The sequence below is a fragment of the Bombus pyrosoma genome, linkage group LG17, assembly GCF_014825855.1.
Source record: "Bombus pyrosoma isolate SC7728 linkage group LG17, ASM1482585v1, whole genome shotgun sequence".
Classification (NCBI taxonomy): domain Eukaryota; kingdom Metazoa; phylum Arthropoda; class Insecta; order Hymenoptera; family Apidae; genus Bombus; species Bombus pyrosoma.
Window position 1 is genome coordinate 3,267,385 of NC_057786.1, and position 16,675 is coordinate 3,284,059.

The 16,675-nt window shown below is 30.2% G+C and overlaps 2 protein-coding genes across 2 annotated transcripts in view; one reads left to right on the forward strand and one right to left on the reverse strand.

Annotated features, from left to right (window-relative positions):
• The window catches only part of LOC122576860 (dynein beta chain, ciliary-like), a 192,355-nt gene that overhangs the window by 45,310 nt on the left and 130,370 nt on the right, over positions 1-16,675 (forward strand). The window contains exons 22-29 of the mRNA XM_043747713.1: positions 309-571; positions 1,666-1,976; positions 2,481-2,596; positions 2,782-2,993; positions 4,478-4,681; positions 6,102-6,173; positions 6,372-6,587; positions 8,707-8,944. Coding sequence (XP_043603648.1) covers positions 309-571; positions 1,666-1,976; positions 2,481-2,596; positions 2,782-2,993; positions 4,478-4,681; positions 6,102-6,173; positions 6,372-6,587; positions 8,707-8,944 — 1,632 coding nt within the window. The remainder of the gene's footprint in view (positions 1-308; positions 572-1,665; positions 1,977-2,480; positions 2,597-2,781; positions 2,994-4,477; positions 4,682-6,101; positions 6,174-6,371; positions 6,588-8,706; positions 8,945-16,675) is intronic.
• Positions 11,106-13,282, reverse strand: LOC122576873. The gene is made up of 2 exons (XM_043747740.1): positions 12,935-13,282; positions 11,106-12,382 (listed from the first exon to the last, which is right to left on the reverse strand). The coding sequence occupies exon 2, from the start codon at positions 12,352-12,354 to the stop codon at positions 11,569-11,571; it is 786 nt and encodes a 261-aa protein (XP_043603675.1). The 5' UTR covers positions 12,355-12,382; positions 12,935-13,282; the 3' UTR covers positions 11,106-11,568.

Here is a 16,675-nt window from a genome sequence, read left to right on the forward strand (position 1 = left end):
TTTTAATGAAAGCTTCAGAGTGATGGGATAAAGAATTACCTAATCTATTTGCAAAATATAATGGAATAGAAAATAGCGCATAACCTTTGATTAAATATATCTTACATACATAAAACAAACGTAGCGATATTTAATACTTTTTTAAAGAAATACGAGTAAACTTCTTATACAACTTAATAGGTATTTAGATTTAAAGTGTTGTTTTACACTATTTCATATAGTAAGTTTTTTGGTGACTCTTACGTGAAGATACATTTTCTCGTTTCAAATGTTGATTGAACGTAAGTGATATTATCATTTTCTTTCAGTCCTGCGGGAACATTTACAAAGGTCTTGCTCAAGTAGGAGCATGGGGTTGTTTCGATGAATTCAACCGAATTTCGGTGGAGGTACTTTCGGTGGTGGCTGTGCAAGTGAAATCAGTTTTAGACGGAGTGAAAAGCCGCAAACCGATATTTTTGTTCTTCGGAGAGGAACTGAATCTCGTCCCCACTGTTGGAATGTTCATTACTATGAATCCTGGCTATGCCGGAAGGACGGAATTGCCCGAAAATTTGAAAACCTTGTTCAGGTACGTTAAATCATCTATATTTGTACTTACATAAGACTACAACCATACCAGCATTGAAACAGCAAATTACATTCCATATTAGAATATTATAATATTGACGTTAAATACTGCATTTTATTTTAAAAAATGAGGCTATATAATAAATTTATTATAGGAAAAATTAATATGAGTCATCACGAGAAAATGGAAAAATGCAAAATATGACGACGAAGGATGTATACATACGTTTACATGCATTTGCCATAATCATACATATTATCATAAAAAATAATGAATAATGAATAATAATGGATCAATAATGATCTGTAGTATGCCTGGCACTGATAATATTACTTTTTGAATACCTATCTAAGATATTATTATTATTTTTATTCATATCATTAATACTATTATTTTAAAAGTGAAAAATATACATATGATTTTTAAATTTTTAGCTTCAATAAATGGAATTATTTGTTTATAATTTATTTCTTACTTATTACACTTGTGCACAACAATGAAATCAATAAACACAGTTTGATAACTCAAGAATATGACAAGTTAATAACTAAAAGTACAAGTAATAGTTAAATGAAGAAGGTCAATTATCATAGATGAAATAAGATTTTATATCATCTCAAAATAAAATTTTCTGTCACAATTTGATATACACATAAGATTAGTGTATCGTACCTGCTTTGTACCTGTTACACTCTCTTCGTTCCTGTACACACTGTTGTTCCTGTTTCACACCATACATGAGTACTCCTATCACCAGCACATCAAATAGGAACATTCTTAATCTGAGAGCATCTCTAAGTTTTCTTTCCCCAGTTCCTCGTATCTGGTTAAGTATCACATTCGCTTTGTTTTTCTTTCCTTTTACACATTTTACCATGCTTCCATTTACCTCTGCAGTGGTTGATGCTTTTTTTATCTTTGTTCTGTTCCAGCACTACTTCACTCTTCTCTTTTTTCCTGTGTCCTGTCCGAGCTTCATCATCTTTGATTTTTCCGCATTCGCCGTCGGATGTTTATTCTTATATATATAAATATATGAATTTTACTTTATTGTAGAAAGAATTATCACTGGTTTTTTATTTTTTATTTTAAAGGCCTTGCGCTATGGTAGTTCCAGATTTTGACTTAATTTGCGAAATAATGTTGGTAGCGGAGGGCTTCCAAGAAGCTAGATTACTAGCAAGAAAATTCATAACACTGTATCAGCTTTGCCGAGAACTTTTGTCGAAGCAAGATCACTATGATTGGGGTCTACGGGCGATCAAGTCGGTTTTAGTGGTTGCTGGGAAATTAAAGAGAGACGATCCCGGGAGGGCTGAGGATCAGGTGCTAATGAGAGCTCTCAGAGATTTCAATATACCGAAAATCGTGACCGACGATGTTCCAGTTTTTATGGGACTTATTGGTAAATTAGTTTCTTGTAATCTTTAATTGCCTTACAAATTTACAATCCACATAATTGAAACTAAATGCAAGATTCTCCATCAATTCTCAAGAATCTTAAGTTTCTTTTACTATTTTTGCCAACTTGTTTATATTCCTTTTTATTGGATTGTGACTTGTATTACCGTACAACAATATTTATCTTATTCCCTTTTACATTTACTTTTTGGGAATACCTTTTAAAGGAATCACCTTTAGAAACTGTTTCGCTAACCAACTAAATGAAGTGAGATATTATCATGCGTAAAAGAAATACGTACCATTATTTCAAATAGTATATTTTCCAGTGATTAAAGAAATATCTCAATTCACCACAAAATGACAAATAGACAAAAACGACTATAACTCGAAAACAAGATCATATTGAGTATAATGTTTATCCATACATATGTATAGTATATATGTTCTAAGTTAACCTATACGTCTATACACTTAAGTTAACCTACTAGTTCATTTGCTTCTATAGGTGACTTGTTTCCCGCTCTGGATGTTCCACGAAAAAGGGATTTAGATTTTGAATCAACGGTCCGGCAATCTACTCTGGATCTCAAATTGCAACCAGAAGATGGTTTTGTACTAAAAGTAAGAGTAAAACTGATTTGCGTTGTAACATTTAACTTAACTGGTATTAAAGTTGTATACATAATTATACCTATATTTATTATGTTTAAAGTCGTTTATCGTACATAACTTTGAGGAAATTTGACATTATAATATGAAAGATAGTTTTGTGTATGTAAAATCAAATACTATATTAAATTCATTAGGTTGTACAGTTAGAGGAATTGCTTCACGTTCGTCATTCCGTTTTCATTGTTGGATTTGCTGGAACCGGAAAAACGGAAGTTTGGAAAACACTTAATCGAACATACTTTAATCAGCAATTAAAGCCATATTATAATGACTTGAACCCGAAAGCAGTGACTAATGACGAACTATTTGGAATTATCAATCCTGCAACGCGGGAATGGAAAGACGGGTTTGATTCATCTCACTATTAACAATAGGTTTTACAGCAACACTAGGTTTAATGATATTTTTTAGATAATATTTTATAAATCCCATTCAGAAACGTTAGAATACCTCATAGTTTCAGACGAGATGATATGATGATCGGTTTAAATTCAGGAATCATAATCTTGCATTCATAGAATATACTATTATATAGGGAGAGTGTAAGGGAAATATAGTATGTGCATGTGTGTGAAGAATCATACATTTATTATGTATGATCATATACACATATTTATTTAAAAAATTTCGTATGAATTAAATGCAAAATAGAGAAGTTTGCCTACATTTATTAAAATTTATTAATAACGCGAATACCTGAATTGGTCAAAGCAATGATCAAGAGATATAGTAGATATTAACGAGAAGAAATTTAACGTTAAAACATTGGATATAGGTATCCCTCTATAATATGGTACTCTTACAAACACAAACTCGCTCCAACACGATTTGAGAATTGGAGAAATTCCCGTAAAAAAGATATTTGAGAATCGTTAAGTGCAAGCAGCGTCATTCGATATCGTTCATTCGAACAAGTATATGTGTTGTCTCAGATTTGCATGCGGAATTTAGAAGTATTAAAATTTTGAATTTATACTTAGTTCGAAGAGTATTAACCATTTGCACTCGAAAATTTCTTCGCTACATCGAAATAGGAAATCAAAGATTTTCATTATTTTTCATATAAAATGTGGATGACAGTTTTTAGAACTAACATAAATAATATTAATATATAAATGTGTAGTACTTCGAATGAATTATTAATTATTTTAATAAATATATTTCTCTTGGCTATGAAAAAATAGCATACTTTTGTAGTACACTTATAAATATTAGTACTATATTAGTATGTTATATTATATTATAATATACTACTATAATATAATATGGTAGAATAGAATACTATATTATGGTATATTATGATATCGAAAAACCGTTAAAAAGTATTATTAAATATACTTATTTACCACAATAATATTGCTATGCTTATTAACTATTAGAACCTAACCTCCACTTTTATATTAGTCTTTTGTTTCGCATACTACGGCATTTTTCGAAACCTAATTATCGTGTTATACGAAGGGTACCTGTATATAAATTCTTTATGTATTATAAGATTCTACAATCTCTGCCTACCTTTATATAAGTTTCAAGCTAAATAATAATTGTTAATAATTTCAACAACTTTCAAACATTTTTTACTTTTTTAACTTTTAAAAAGTCATACTTATACATACGACACATACAAGTACTTTCTGTAAGTGGCCTAATACCTGTGAACAGGGCTGTTTTACTAACATTTAAAAAGCTTTAACTTAATATACATGATTTTATATACAATATATATTTTCAATTTTCTCGCTATGAATTATATCATACATAGTTTTGTCATCTTTTGATCGTTAACTTATTATATCAAATATTTAATAAGTAATTATCTTGATCAATCAGATTGTTCTCCGTGATAATGAGAGATCAGGCAAACATGACAGGAAATGATCCAAAATGGATCATTTTTGACGGCGATATAGATCCGATGTGGATCGAGTCATTAAACACTGTCATGGATGACAACAAAGTGTTAACTTTGGCTAGCAACGAAAGAATCGCTTTAACGGAACACATGAGGCTTCTCTTCGAGATTTCAAATCTTAGGTAATATGCAGCACTTTATCATTGGTAATTTTTTTGTCTAATGACTATAGCTATCATCGTAAATATTATAGCTGATTAACCACAAAAGGAGGCCTCAACTCCAATGACTTTGATCTTAAGATACGTCGTAGAGAGGCAGAGGCTAAATAACATACACTTTGTCCGAGGGCCTCAAAAGTTATGTTAAGTTGGATGTTTTGAATCATGGAATCTAACCTAACCTAATCATTGGTTACCACTATTAAGATCGCAATTCTATACAAATGCATATGAGATTTCGTTTTTAATTACTTACATTGGAGTAAACGTAATCTAACAAATATCATTTTCTTTTTGTCATAACTTTTGAATACGATCGTTCTACGTCTCGAAAGAAGCGTATGTTACTCGAAACTCTCCCTTCTACAACATATCCGAAATTTAACAAAATTGGAGTGGAGGTCCCCTCTTCTGCATATTTACAATAATAGTTATTTCTTCAGAATTCTATTAGTATTGAGATCACAAATCTCGATCGTAAATCAGTTTTTAAGTACCAATTGAGTGGCAATTGATCTTTGGTTTGCGAGTACAAATTTGCTAGAACATAGACTTCTTATCGATCTTCTTATCAGTCATCGGCGCAACATTTTTACTGTAAACGATGTCGTATTGCTGGGAACATTTTCAGAAGATTGGAAAATAGACTAATCTCCTATGACTGTTTTCCTCAAATTATAAGCGGAAGCTAAAGCACATTCAATATTTACGTATTGCAATATAATTATTTATTATATGACATAAACAACAGTATGTCCTGTTTAACTGAAAATGCTCAAATATCTAGAAAAATACAAATGATATGAAAAAATATTTCAAACAGATGTTATATGATATGAAGTTGAAATTGAAATGAAAACAATTGTAAATGGGTACCTTTATTTCTGATTACATATTCCTGTAGCTGACAATCAGTTTTCAAAACACAACAAACTCCTCTCTTTTGCACCATCGTTTCGGCTATCGAGACATGAGTTTTATGATTCTTTTTATGTTTCCAAAACAGTCAGTTCCGTGCAATCAATTTTAGGTTAGGTAATTCCTTGTACTGTTCTGTTGAATTTAAAAGTTCATCTCTCGATAGCGAATAGTCAAATTGATAGAAGTACGGTATGTCATCGCTGATACTACACAACTTCATCACAGAAATTTTTTCGTATCATTCCTATTATTCCAATGAGCGTTCTCAATAAAACAGGACATACTGTATAGATATACATACCTAATATGTTTGTTTACTGTCTTTAGTTATACTGTTTGTTCTAATACATGTAGAAATGCTGTATTTCTATATTAACATATTGTAACATTTTATGTCTTTTTTACATGTGTGAATATTTCTTACAAGAGTTAAGTACTAAGATTGGAAAATAAATTTCAGGACAGCAACGCCAGCTACTGTTTCTAGAGCAGGAATTCTTTATATAAATCCACAAGATATTGGGTGGTATCCGTAAGTAAACATTTATTTACTTTTATAGCCCATATAAGTTCTCTTAACTAAATTATAGCACGCTGAACTTGACAAATATTTTTAATTTTTTATTATAAAGTTATGTTATATAATATATGTTGTATGTGTTATACATACATATATGTTATATAATTGTTATCAATGAATGAATTATCATTATTATTATTATTTGAATAGATTTGCAACCAGCTGGATAGAAACAAGAGATCCAGCTGAGAGAGCGAACTTAACCATTCTGTTCGATAAATATGTACCATCCCTTGTAGAAATGACAAAATCTAGGTTTAAAAAAATTACGCCATTACCAGAAATATGTCACGTGGAAATGCTTTGTAAATTACTGGACTATTTTCTGATTAAGGAAAATGTAACACCGGATTGCCCAAAGGAATGGTATAAATAAGACCTAAACAGTACTAAAATTTACGTACGCTTGAAAGAACTCGTTATCTATCGACATTATCAACAAATATTTCAAATGAAATTTATTGTATTCAAGGGAATTAATCGGATGAATATGTTTTGATCTTCTTGATGAATTATATTTTCTGAGATATCAATGTAACCTTCAGTTTTTTTAATAATAACGTATATTTTTTTATTGCTTACTGTTGTAGCCTCTTGAAGGACGAGTTCAGCGACCTACGAAAATATAACCTTCAGTTGACCTTGAATTTCATAACGAAACTATTTGTGGAGAACTTGAGTCGATTTTAGGATCGATACAGACCTTGCTGAGAGCGGGATGCAGTTATTACTTTCCATAAATTTTCATTTCATTCAAATATTCAAAGTCAATTGAACATTACATTACATTATAGATCGTTGAATTCGTTCTTTTAGCAACTACAACATAGTAGAAAAAGATATTTGAAAGATTCGACATATTTCAGAAAATAATTCATTCAAAAATCAAAATATATTCATTTGATCAGTTCCCTCAAATACAATAAATTGTAGCATACAATTTAGTGAATATCATAGATTTTTTCAACCTACAACATATTGATAAAGGCTATTTAAAAAGATAAGATATAATTAAAAAAGTATCACAAAGAATTCTAAGTGCATAAACGCAAATTAAGTAACAGAAAGTAAACAGGAAACAGTTAAGAAAGAAATTTAATTTAATATTTGTTGATAATAAATTCAAATAACTAAAAATAACAAATAAAAAATAAATGAAAAGAATGAAACTTAATAGTCATATGGATCGTTATCAGAATCTAACTTATGGCTGGCTAACCTCTCAATTTTTGTATCACAATTGTAAATTTCACTTGTAGCTTTAAATATGTTGTCAATTATTATTTTGTAGGGCTTTTCCTTTTGTAGGGATTGAGGTTAATTTTAAATTTAGTTCTAAAGAAAAATTAAAAATACATACCCATAATTGTCGCGACACTTCCCTAACACATTTGTAAAATTTTTCTGATTCAAATAAGACCAAACACGATGTAATTTAAATTTAGGATTGTGCGAGTAACCGAAATTATGGTCTCGGGTCCGGATCCGGAAAATTCGTCGACATACAAACATATTCGGGTCATATCAGAATCCGATTTTAGAATCGGAATCGGAAACTTAATTCAGAACGTAATCTTTTTGTTACCTTGTACTGAAAGTTTAAGGTTAACTTGTACTTGAATTAATTGTAAATATTTATTGTAACAATTTAAATGAAATTTCAGTGTGTTACTATTTTACTACACTTAAGCAGTGTTTAGGTGCATGATAACAGAAAAATTATGTTCCTGTATGGCAGATGTACGAATATATTTATACGTCACTGAAATTGTAATCGGCTCAGGTTGGGACCCGAAACTTTGTGACCATATAAGTATCATTCTGTTTCTGAATTTTACAATCAGATTTTGTACTTTAACTTTAAGACTCGGAATGATTTTCACATCGTTCTCCAATAAAAAAAACAAAATCGCACGGAAGCGTTATAAGTTTTCGGGATTCCGACCCAACCTGACCCGATTACAATTTCAGGTACCCGAACATTACAAACTTCTGAGATTGCAACCCAATTCCGAGTAAAATTCGCACACCCCTAAATTAAATCATATTTACATACATATTTAATAGAAATTAAAAATTTGATAGACAGAAAATAGGTTAATGTCATTAAATAAGGAAACATGTACCGAATTATATCGTGTCTGATCTTGCTTTAATCAGAAAAGCCTCACAGTTACATCGGCGTAAGTCTTTTTCAACAAAAAGCTAAAAATAAAAACGTTTCATCGTTGCATTATTATTATCTCGCCGATATGCTTTTTTTCTCTTTATAATAAGCCGATTCTCGGACCTGTTTTCGCTTTTACTCACGCTGTCCTCTCTTAAAATTCGTAAGAATGATGGACCGTATCTATACTTAGCATCGATTCCTCCCTCTATAAACGCCTGGCTCAGATCCCAATTTTCGGGTGCCATAGGGGAATTTACCGTATTTCTTATCGTTTTTAAATGCTTTTCTATGTCCTCAATGCCTTTCTACAAACAGGTACGAATTATACTTTGCATTTGCCTGTATTTGGGCGTTCGGATCAGCGACCTTCCAAGATCAATTGATCGATTGGCGAAACGAGTTCAATAAGTGGTGGCAAAACGAATTTAAGTCTATTAAGTTTCCAATTGGCAGCAACGTATTTAATTTTTTCATCGAAAACGAAACAAAGAAGTTGATTCCATGGAGTGAGAAGATACAGACCTTTGAACTGGATCCTGATATACCTCTCCAAGTTCGTTTAAACAATTTTTCATATAAAAAAGTTCTTTAGATATTAAACAAATGTTAAAATAAGATAATTTAAGTCTTTATTCTTCGACTCGCTTCTAGAACCTCATCCTTTCTTTTTACTGAAAGATCTGCTGTAAATGCTTTACGTAGATCTTTATTATACAGGGCATTTCATTTTAATCGACCACAATCTAATCTGAACTATATGTTATTCGAAGAAGTGTTTCAAGTAAAGCTTGACGTGTGGAGGACTTTTCAACATCTCAAGGTGAGCTTTTTTTTGGATGGAACTGTATATTTTTTATACAGTAGAGCTTGAAAGATATTTCAGTACTAATTTCATGAAATTGAGTGTATAGAAGTCCAGCAAAACATAAATATAAAAGCGTTATCTTTCCTTGTATTTAATATCTTCTTTTGCAGAGAATTAAAAAATGCATCAAATGATGTATAAAGTTTCCACTTTAAAAAGCAAAGGTAACATTGAAACCTCCAAGGTACATCCATCTAGATAAGATCATCATAAGAATTATTAACAAATGTTTTCTGTCAAATGCTTGCATCAAGGTAACATTGTCGATATTCTTCTAATATTTGTAAAATATATTGTTTAAAGCAAGTTCTATTTGAAACACATTTTCGAATAATATATAGTTTAGCAGATGTAGTTTACGTGGACCTATTGTGATGAGACACCCTGTATTATACAATTTCCTATAATTTTGATATATACAGAGTGCACAAAAAGGTTGAAGAAAAACTTTAAAATAAGCAAAAAAGGTTTGAACAATCCCATGAACCCATTTGTACCTATGTTCATTGAAATTTCTTTACTTGTTTTGATGGGTGCTATATGCTCCTAAAAATTTTCCCTACTTTCTTGTGCAGCCTACATAAACACATAAAATAGAATTTAAATAGCATAAAAAAAATAGCTTGATGAATGAATGTAAAAATTTATTAAATATTAAATGTACCATCTTATACATATTTGTCAATACCATAAGTAATTCATTTACATTTTGAATGAAAGTTTAGTTCTTATCAAACTTGCAGTGGATAATGGACAGAGGCATAAAAGAGACGAAAGCTTATCCACAAATGTTTTTTGAAGTACAAAAACTCAGTCATTTACAGAAACATGTTCTGATCTGGAATATTTTCAATATTATTAACGCCTTAAAAGTTATTCACAGGAATTGGCTCAAATGTGACACTAAGTATACAAAGACCTCAAATTTTTTTGCTTCATGATATTATGCTCTACGGATAAGAGTAGGAACCAAACATTTTGCAAATTAACATTAGTAATGTGATAACAATGGACTAGTTTTTCTTTTAGTATTGATTATTGTTTTTCGATGAGTACATTACGAATTCTTTATTCTTCTCTAATTCTGTAAACAGCGTGATGAATAATGCAATACAAATGCAAAATACAAAATAAATGGGATAAGAATTTCGTGCACATCGGTAAAATGCAAATATAAGACATACATTGTTCGAATTGTACTTGTACATTAGATGTTGATACAAACATTTTTCTTTTTTCAATCTACATGGATAATTTGGTATAGGGGGTTCTGTTTATCTATTATTTGTAAACTACGAATGTTTATACAAATTTAAATATTTGTAAATGCAATTAAAAAATATCTAAGATCTAAATAGAATTTTCATTCGCTTTTCAAAACTTTAGATATTTTCTACATTGATCTACATTTTTACACATTTAAATTTTTTGTTAAATATTCGTAGTTTACTTATAGATATTATTCTTTTCGTTGAATGAACGATAATTACTACTATTCTTCTAACAGTAAATTAAATAAGTAAGATGACTATGTAGTAATATTATGCAGGGGCAGTACAATAATGTATATTTTTAACTCTGTTAAACTTTTGCTAATTGAACGTGCATCTTTTGATTTTTTTAAATTATTTTACATTTGTATATGTACTTTCGGGAAAATCTGCTAACGTTAAATTATATTTAAATGTGTACTAATCTATATTGTGAATTTTGCTATTAAAATGATACATTTTCCTTCAGTCGTAAATATAACAGTCTTGTACTTTGTGTCACACAGTGTTTGCAAATAATAGATAATTGCGTTGGTTTGAATATTACATAAATCGAAATATGTATCAAATTGATGTACTTCTATCAATATTATACCGTTAAAAATCAACAGTCTTAGGTTTTCGCGTATAACTTATGATATATATAATTGAACGAATAATTGAATTACATTTTTCAATATTATTTCATTAAATTCAATTCTGGTGTAATAACATGGCATCCGAGGTGCTTCTACATCCGTTTTGATCTATATAATGGTTTTGAAAAGTCGAAATATTGCAACAGAAATGATAAACTTAATTTCTCCTTGAGTATATTCGTATGTCATAAGATAAAAGTTAATATTTTAATCAATTGTTCAGAAAACGGTACAAGTTTGGCAAAATAAAACACATAGAATAAAGAGTTATAAGTAAAAATCTGGCAGATGGTCATTTAATATATAAAATTTAAAAATTCAGCTATTAGAGACTGTAACCTATCTCATTTGACTAATATTATTATTTGAGAAATTATAACGCGACAGAGATTTAAGAATTTAATTAGTTACTTGATCCTGTTAGTGTCTCTGAATCTGAGTCCATGTTTGAGACTTCTACTAGCTCATTGACTTTTAGTACTCCACGTACATGTTCGTTGGCGATGAATGGTATTTGTATTCCAGCTAATTCTACGTGTTTCCCAGGCTCGATTTTTGATTTGATGATAAAATCCCTCCCGAATATGCCATCAGTCTCTATGTAAAAGTCATCAGAAACTACTCGACAAGGATGTAGTACAGTTTTGTTGTTTATGTGTATACTTAAGCATATTAAACATATGGTTTCAACCCGAGCGCCATGTGCATCCTCTAAAACGAGGACTTCTTTAGCAGTAGTTACATCGTCCTTTAACTTCCCTATTTTTATCATTGTAATTGGACAGCTTATACCAATCATCATTTTTCCTTTTGCATCCTTCAGTTCAGGGGTTGAGATCTCGATAATATCTTTATGAGAAGACATTAAATATTCACGGTAAGCTCCTATTGTTGATAGGCACGACATTTCTGTATCGATGCTCGATGTGGCTTTGCCGCTGGTACTAGGTTGGTTCTGGGGACATTGACCAGGTATTTTTTTTACCAAAGCTTTTTTGCAATTCTGCCTAGCTGAATCTATTATGAATCTTTTATCTCTCTGAAGGGATCTACACTTCACGAGATCATGTCCTGCTTTTTTACAGTATTCGCATATAAGCGTGTAACAATCTTTTGTGGAATGTCCTACCCGCTGGCATCTTCCACAAAAATCTGTCGATCTATTTTCTATTTTCCTTCTCTTAGGCATCTCGATTCACTTCTTGATCCTTTATGTCCTGAATTATTATGTTATTAGATTATTTTTTATCATTTTATATCATATTATTATATTATTTATTATTATATTATTATTGTATTATATAACTATCGTACATTTGCTATTCTTATTTGTTAGTCTTATTTTGATTGTAAATAGTTCAAAACTGTTCTATTAATAGATGGATTAATATATATATATACATATAATATATTAATATATATATACATATATATACATATAATATATTAATATATATATACATATATATACATATAATATATATATATACATATAATATATATATATATATACATATAATATATTGATATATATATACATATATATACATATATATACTACAATATATAATAATATATAATAATACATCTATTAAGATATATATCTTCCTACAATACATTTCGAGAATTCTACGAAAGTACTGCTTATAAATAACATCTAATCTTAAACATACACACACTTACTTTATAGCAAAGTATTAATAAAAACAGTACCTCTGAATTCCTTTAGAACGTGAAAGATTAAATGAATGATTAAGGTTAAAATTTACCTCGTTATCCGGTTAGTCTGATCCGAGTTGAAATAAAGGTTTGCTCAAAACTCGTCCTACGCCTCACTCTTAAGATTTGATGTTGACTGTTGATCAGTAATTCGTGCTATTCTTGTTCGTTGTTGTCGATTCTCGAATCAAAATTTTCAAACTCGGAAAATTAAGGAAAGAAGAAGTAAAGAACGCGCCGAGCTGGCCAATGTTCGCAATTTATAAAATAGTTAGAATAAGAAAGGGAAAGAGGACTGAACAATTGATATAGTAGGTATAAAGTAGATAAGATAGCGCAACGACAGAATGCGAATTACTTTAAAGGCGGTTAGACGTTTACTCTACTATGTTTGAATGAGCAATACTAAGTACGGCGTCGAACATAACGCAGGCCAGAATCCTATTCGTAATAGAATGATAGAGCGTTGACCAATGAAGAATTACTTGATTTCCTAAATATTGGCAACGCTCATAAAAACCGCCTTTAAGATAATGGAGCGAAATATACGTTATCCAAGCGAAAGAACACAAGGCATCGGTACAAGTTACTTACATAGGGGTCGAACTCCCGATTAGCGGTTTATGGTGTGTCAATGTAATTGAGACGCAGAGAAAAACACTGACTTCTTCTACCAACTATGCTTTATGTTATAGAATTGTTATATGAATTCTTTAATAATGCTGGTCCTTTTCCATCGAAAAAGAATACAGTAATTTGGGTTCAGAAGTTAACTCGCTGAAGAATCAATTGATAAAAGATATAATAGGTAATATGAGAACACTACAATTATAATTTTGGAAACCCGCGAGATAGAGAGAAGCAGACATGATTTGTAGACGTATTTAACTTTACTTTTATCCCGATATAACGTCGAAAATAACAGGTGGCACCCAGCAATCCCTATACTTATTATAACAATAAAATAATAACGTATATTGAATATTAAGCTGGGATAACCTCTAAACTAATAGTGTGTGGTTACCCGAAATCACGTGTACCCACCGGCAGGTAATAAACAAATTAGTTCTTTCAGTCAATTACCTGTAGCATTGAGTACAAGTTAGTAAGAGGTCATAAATGCTTATGACTTTATGACGAATAGAAGATTCTGCTTGTCACAAACACCTGGCAGACCAGCAGACCATATTTTAAGAGGTGAATACCTGGAACACATGAAAATCATACGTTTTGTAGCATTTCCTATTTTTTATTTCTATAGAGTATATGAATTCAATAGAAAATTTGTTTTACGGCATTTATTATATGACTACTTATGAACAGAAATATAACCTTTTTTATTTATTTTCAAGAAAATGGCGATGCGTAATGAGAAACGTAAAATTGACCTATCCATCAACGTTACACACTTTTCAGAACTAATGCGACGTAAACCAAAAAACCAGAAATTTTCATGTCTTACGTGAGCTACGGAAGTACATAAGGATTTTAAAAAATACGCACTTTAGTGAAAATAGCGGGTTTTTGAAGGAAACCTTGTCTTGTCCATGAAAGAAGATATCTTTGTCGTGCGACTCGTGCCACGCATCACCGCCATAGTTGAAAAGATATAAAAAAAATATTTTTCTATTCATTAATAATTCTATGCCTAATAAATGTTATAAAACAAATTTTCCATTAACAGAAATTCAATAGGAGGAAAATAGGAAAGAAATTGTTAAAAGAAAAAGCATTATTATTCACCAAAGGTATCCTCAATCCCTGAAGAAAGATCTGCCATGTGCCAACGATAAATGGTAGTCAGGAGGCCTTTTTATTCCTGAAGTACATCTTTAACTTTTAGGGTCACAAACTTTAATTGAAATTCTGTTACTACCTTGTACTTGATGATGAAGATACTTATCTGTGAAATGTCAGTTTATTTATGAGCTTGCAGGGAGTTGCAGTAAGGTAATATTCCATAGACGTAGGGATACTTCTTTCAAATATTAATTAAAGTCTATATTAGGGCATGATTAAATTTCCTGTACTCAATGACTTAGGTATGAAGTTCCTGAAACAGACTGGAAGTTGTTGTATTTAACTATATACATATATAGCGACAGATTGTGTTCCATCAGACCAAGTGCATTTCATTCATCTACAGTTAATCACATTCATATTCAGCCATCCTTTAAGATAGAATAATCTTTTAAAAATTGGACCGAATGACTTGAGTTTTCTCGAGAAGTTAGTTGAACTAGTGTAGTAGACGATGTGTGGAACAATTTTTAAAAAATAGTAAAAGTCGCTCTTTACAACCTTTTTATCTAAGCTTGTAATGAAAATTAAAAAAAACACATTTTGTAAATTCATGTCAGTTGCATATATGCTAACATAAATTTCATCGAAATCGATTAACGTCGCTATGAGCGGTTAAAAATGATGAAAATCACAATTTTTCACGACTTTCAGTTCTATTTTATTTTAATTTTTTATTATATTTTACATGTAATTGTAATAAATCTAAAGAGTATTACACAGACATCCTTCGATATCTTCTACCTCTACAAACCATGTTTCGATGAAACCTCCAGCGTGTATAATATAACCGACATAAATCTACAAAACGTGTTTCTTAAATTTCCATTACAAGCTTGGAGAAAAAGAATTGTAAAAAGCGATCATTACTATTCTCTTCGCAATTCTAACCAATTCTAATTTCTTTAAAATTTTTTTGCATTAAGTACATTAATTCATATAATTTCTAAAAAAAATTCAAGTTGTTTGGTCTGATTTTTAAAAAAGTTATAGTTATGTGAGTGATGCTATCACTAGAAAAACAAATTTTTTGATAATCCATGATACAAATGCAGTATATGTAATGTAAATAAATAAACTTCTTAGAAAAGAGAGAACTATATATACAGAGGGTAGAAAAAGATTTGGATAATATACTTCATGCAATAATAGGATATACGGTAAATATAAACAGTGAAATAATATATTATTAAATATATTCAAACATATGTAATTGTATATGGTACACAGATATCCCCAGTAATGAATGTACACAAAGAACAGTAGGATAATATAGGACAATAAGATATACTAAAGAAATCTTAAAAAACTTATCTAAAAATATTTTTCTAAATTCAAAATTCGGGACATTTTCATTCTTTTAAACAGAACAATATGATTCCTTGTAACCAATGTTAGGAGAGATATCCAAATAATTTAATACAATGCCACATTAACTTTTTTAAAAATAACTGAAAATCATTGTGAAATTTTGTGAAGTTTTTTCTTCACAATGTGAGTCAAACACAAGTACAATTCAGTGATAATTTACAACGGTATGCAACGTTACCTTAGTTATTTCTTATTTTCATAAATAAGAAAAGCTTTGTGTACAGTAATTGCACCATATGCTTCTATCTTTTTAAGGAGATATTATGACTATTTATTCATAGTAAAATAGCGTATGTTTAGACGATTAAAACAACCGAACAATATGAAGTATTCAATAAAATAAAAATATTGTTCATTTGACATAACATTACAATCATAGAATTACCAAAGATGAAGTACGCCTCTTGTCACTTCCAAATTGATTGCAGACACAATGGTTTGTACACTGATTGCAGGCACATTCAAATTGATTCGTTTACTGATTTTGATGAAAATAAAAGCAAAGTATTACATATGTGTGTGATCGAATTTTATCCGTAATAGCAAAAGCGCCATTTTCTTTGATTACATAGTTTTTGAAGGTTATATTATTATAAGCAATTACGTCGATTAAAACATTT